The following is a 5,571-nucleotide window of genomic DNA, read 5'->3' as shown; positions in this document are numbered from 1 at the left end:
AACAACCAACCCTTGTTTTTATTACCGCCACTGTATCAAACAATTGCGTAGAAATTACCATTTTTATACGTAGAATAAATATCATTGCTTATCAGTGATGTAGTGCTAAATAAAGAAGTGCCGGAACGCGTTTAACCGTATGAAGTAGGATTCGTTTGAAACAATGGTGGTACAGCGTTCCAGCTAAAAAACTTACAGGTACGCCGAGCCCACGCATTCCCACCCCACTACACCTCTGCCGCTTATCTAATAATTGATTACAAGTCTTGTTGAAACGTGGATAATATGAATTTCATTAACCCTGCCATTTTATTGGATAGGCAAGCCAACTTATCAAAGTTTCGAGATTATAAGGTACGCACGTGACGGACAATTAATAAACTTGAGCAATCGAGCCCATGCTAAACAAGATCGGAAGTTTGGCGCTTTCGTAGAACTTTAAAAGAGTAAAAAGTATTTTTGTTCGCTGCATATGTAAAAGTGGTTGACTTTTTGATATATATTGGTCAGTTCACCACTACGGTATTAAATATTTTTGAGTCAACAATTTTATTGAGTTTGCTTTTTCTTTTGCCAACTGATATTAATTAGAACTTTAGGAAAATAGCGTGAGTAGTTTTAGTTTTTCAGAAATGCACTTCACAATGGATTATCATTTCTTTATAGAGTGTGATATCAACACAGGAGAGGACTTTGTTGAATTTTGGTTTTGTTAAATATTTACGTCTTGTTAACTTTCAGTATAGGTATTACACTTGTGGAGGAAACAAAAAATCCAGGATTAGTTTCTGGTTGAATTTCAAATCATGACAGACAACGAAGCAAGTGCACATGATGGAAAACAGAAAAAGACTGTATCGGTTTCTTTAAAACCACTATATAGTAGTGACCTATGGCAACGAAGAAGAGACACCAAATGTACTCCCGTAGAACCAGATTTTCAACAAGGAGCTGATCAGGTCTTTAAAACAGTCAGAATTTGTGAACATGTTGAGTTGATGCCAAAAGACAACTCTTATCCACCTATACCTCCTTATGGGGTATCTGGAAAATCACCTGCTTTACTTGAAACATCTGTGGAGCAAGTTTTCGGAGGGTCTTTTCAGGATAAAAGGTAGGCCTCTATAACTGCAACTTGACCTTTATGAAATCTATATTTTTAGGAAATTCCTGTGGTCAGTAAGTACAAGAAATAAACTTTCAAATGTTGCAATTATGTAAATATGCATTTTAACAATGACTTAGTCCCATAGTTCATTATAAGATGAACTAATGTAATATACCTTTGAACTAATTTCTACTTTTATTTCAAAATCACCATATGCATATTAAATTTACAAAGATTTGCATGAATATGGACTAAATAAAACACATTGAAATCCATGTACATCAAACCAAGCAAAAATTTACATTTGCTTCATTGGTTAGACATGCAGAACTTAATTGTGAATTTCACACCCGTATGCAAAAAAGTACAACTGAAAGAAACATTCAAACCAAAAATAGACATTCCTCATGGACATTGGTTAAATTGGGATTCTGAAAGAGTGGAACTCCCTCTTGTGATCCACTGTGACATTCCAATCCAAAATCCAGGAACACTAATGGCTTGAATCCTCAAGAGGTAGAACTTCATTTCAGATCATTCCACATCAATTTAATAATCAAGCAGTTAGTAGTATTAACTGTGAGCTTACCAAACATCATTTATGTTATATACTGCATACTAATTTCAAAACTAGGCATGAGTTTTACGTGCTTTATGGCTAAAATATTATTCAATTTAAACAACTCATTGGCCAGCTGACCAAAAAATTCTCTCATGACCTGCAGATCAAGTTGTTGAAGAATTTTTTACAGACATATAGGTACAAATAGGTTCTACACCTGATGTGCATAATACAAGTGATGTCATAACACCCTCATTACATCACAGTTGCCACAACACAATCATAGTTAGAATTCTTAGTTGCTTGCTTTCAGTGACATATTTAACCATCACTTCATCATTCTACAAAATTCATGACAAATTATCAAAATTCCTGTGCTGATGAGCCAAACACCCAAGTAAAACAGTTCCAAGCATTCTTCAGGACATGTATAGTTTACATATCTTAGCCATTCCAATGTAGCCACTTTTGTAAATAAATTCTATACAGACCTCGCATATTGTACTGGTTTCCTCTTTATACATGATCACATAGGAGACAGTTAAATTCACCATGAATATTTTGCAAATTGATCTTTAACACTTTTTCAAGATCTTCACACTAACAAAATTTTCAGCTAAAATAAATGTTTTCAGATTTCTGATACTCTTGCAGGGTCTTATGCAAAATAGATCAGTCATGAATAAGCATTGTGATTTTTAACATGTTGATTTTCCATTTTTTCCAACAGCTTATATTTGTCCTCTTTTCAAATTTACCTACATATACCAAACTGTGAAGTGTGACTTCGTATTAAGGAGTGAAGTATAAAATTATTTTATGAAGCAAAATGACAGTGTTGAGCAATTGAACGTAGTTGTACCCTAGTTTGAAACAAATATTTATTCACAAGAGTTCCTGCAGTAAAAATTATTTTGCAACTAACAATAATTTATAAGCTAAAGAGAAAGTTGCAACATATTTCAGATATAACTTCATCTAGTTAGTAAATTTTTGAATAATGAAGATATAGTAATGAAATTACAAGTGGGTCAAGAGTAGATTTCACAATGTTCAACCATTCTGAATTGATAGAGCAGATTTGTTTAAAAAATCAAAGAATTGACAAAAAAATTGCTAAAAACTTATATTCTCTTTAAGGTATAAAGGACTCCAGAACAAAAAAACCTCTCTATCTAACATATTAGATCAACTAAGTCATCAAATTAAGAAAATATATTCTTTATAATTTCAAGTTAGTGGAACAGCAGATGCTGTTATATGAATGTTATATAGTCTTAGAGTTAAAATATCAAAATATCAAATTTTCGTGTAGGACGGTTAAAATTGCTTATGATGTGTAGCAAGTTGCAGCTAATGAATGAAAAAAAAACAAACAAAAAACGTGTTTTTCCATTCCCTTCTTTAAAATGCTGTCCTTTGGCTCTATATTGTTTAATTACCCTCTTAGGTGCAACTATCTTTAAAGTTACAAATATCTCTGATCCATGATTTCCAAGGATAACATTAAAGCAGATTAGAGGTAGTTTATTGGTGTTTCATCAGGGAGGTTTGACAGATATATGATTGAATGAAATTGTTGTGATCCCAGTTTTTTCAGCTGTTTTTCTTATGAAAACAGTCATTTATTTTGAGATGTAGCTGGAAGCTTATGAGCATTGATCAACTTTAATTATCTATTTATTATCTTCGTAATATTATGGAACTATTTGTTTGTAATTAAGCACAAAGCTACACAATGGGCTATCTGTGCTCTGCCCACCAACGGTATCAAAATCTGGATTCTAGCATTGTAAGTTCGCAGACATACCGCTGTGCCACTGGGGGGCATTATGGAACTGAAATATTCAAATAAAAATGGGAGGAGCTCAATGTTGAAATGCATGATTTTTACAATGTAAAACCCCAGTGAAGAATTTTGCTTATATTTGTAAATGCTTTTGGTGCTCTGCAATGCTGTTGAGGTTGGTGAGCTGCAATAGAACTTTGATGTGGCTGACTGAAGTACGTCTTCTGAACAATTTGACACTCAACAGGTGTCTGGTATATTTTCAATTGTCCTCTCCTCCCCCAGAGGCAAAGTTATAAGTCAGAGTACTTATAACACTAAAAAGTGGGTTTTGATACCTGTTAGGAAATAGCACAGATAGCCCATTGTGTAGCTTTGTGCTTAAATACAAACAAAAAAAAATTTTTCAATCTTATCTAGCTGTCTTTACACTGATACTAATTATTTGTAGTATATATAGTTCTGGACAGAGCAGTTCCAGTTCATTGATGTCTTTGGTAACCCTGGTTATCACAATGTTAATATGGCTGATGAAGTTAAGTTTGTGTGAGAGTCATCAGTGTTTCTTCTAGAGAGATAACACTGCTGCTACCAAGTATAGTGATGGTTTTTTCTCATCAGCATGTCTGTTGTTGAGCATGCAGAACATAGCTGTGGCTTTGGCAGGATTGAGATCATTTCTGTGTCATTGCATAATTAAAAACCCTTGTTGAGGGATGGTTGCATCTTACTTTCAATTTCAGCTTTGCTAGTGTCTCTGCTGTACACCATAATGCTATCAGCAAAGATTAGCACATGACATCTAGGTAAGTTATGATGGGGTTTCTTCAATTATTATGTGATGAGACTAGACTTTGATCTCTGTTGATGATATTTATATCTATATAAATATTGTGTAACATGTTCTTACATTAAAAATTCTTGCCACAGTGTTGTGTTTTTGTGTTTTGTGATATACTGAAGAGTGTATTACCAGTCAAGTATGTAGTATTTCAAGTTAGAAAAATCTGTTAGTCAGTTTTTTAATTCTTTGTATATTTTCATTTGATTTTGTCCTTGTTAGTTTCAAGTTATAATATTTATAGAAAAACCATTTCATATACATATGACACCATCTTTGTACTTTTAAAGATTGTATGTTTTAAATAAACAATTATGCCAAAAAAGTAGTTAGCATAGTACATGTAATATAACTAAAATTTGGGTATGAACTTCAGAGTAGTGCTGATATATACAGGGTGAGTCAACATTATGCATAAACACATTAAATAGCTAAGTTTTGTAGACAGCATGACCAATTTGAATGAAATGTACATTTTACAGCGAAAATTTACACTTAACTCTACAGAAAGATGTTAGCCTGACAGGGATTAGTGTGTGGATGGAACTCTCCTCACGTGGAATAATTGGACCTTACAGATTCAACGATACTGTTACTTGGCAGAGTAATCGTGAACTGGTAATGAATGATGCAGTTCCAACAGTATGAAACATAATTGAATATTTAGAGTTGTTTAAACATTTGTTTAACAACTAGTTAAAGCTTGGAATGGTCTATTATTTCATTGGGGTGTGTGTCTATGAGTCAGACTAGTTTTGGAGAATTCCACTCCTCATCAGTGACCCTGGACACTACCACCAATGAAATAACAGACCAAACCAAGCCTTCATACTAGTGAGGTATCGAAAATCAAACTGGTGTATTTACGTGTTTTACACTCACCAAAAAGAAATCTATTGTTACACCTCTGTGTTCATTTGTTAATTTTCCGTAAAAATTCTTTCCGAAGAAACTTTAGCGATACAAGTCCTTTCTTAAATAAAACTAGTTTATTCTTTCTCAATACAACTTTCCACAGTCACGCTATAACTCAAACAAACGCTATAATTCACAACGAACGATTCAAGCGCTTGACTCAATTGTCCATCTCTATCTCTGTCTGCAATTCAATTACATTGTTGCCATCACTTCTTACCGGTCTTATATATACAAGAATACCGCACATCTAGTAAACACTGAGGCATTCACGAACCTTCGAGAATATCATGACGTGTTACTAGCATCACGTGACTACCGCTGTCGTAACACTGCCCCATCCTCAGTATTGTTCG

The 5,571-nt window shown here is 33.7% G+C and overlaps 1 protein-coding gene across 1 annotated transcript in view; it reads left to right on the top strand.

The window, feature by feature from the left end:
* Window positions 1-399: 399 nt before the first annotated feature.
* LOC106458198 (LIM and senescent cell antigen-like-containing domain protein 1) overlaps window positions 400-5,571 on the top strand; it is a 71,762-nt gene continuing 66,590 nt past the window's right edge. Inside the window, exon 1 of the mRNA XM_022384531.1 lies at window positions 400-1,114. Coding sequence (XP_022240239.1) covers window positions 807-1,114 — 308 coding nt within the window. The 5' untranslated portion in view covers window positions 400-806. The remainder of the gene's footprint in view (window positions 1,115-5,571) is intronic.

Source organism: Limulus polyphemus, unplaced genomic scaffold (genome assembly GCF_000517525.1).
Source record: "Limulus polyphemus unplaced genomic scaffold, Limulus_polyphemus-2.1.2 Scaffold21, whole genome shotgun sequence".
NCBI lineage: Eukaryota > Metazoa > Arthropoda > Merostomata > Xiphosura > Limulidae > Limulus > Limulus polyphemus.
Note: the sequence above shows the minus strand (reverse complement) of the source record. Positions and strands in the feature narration are given on the sequence as shown.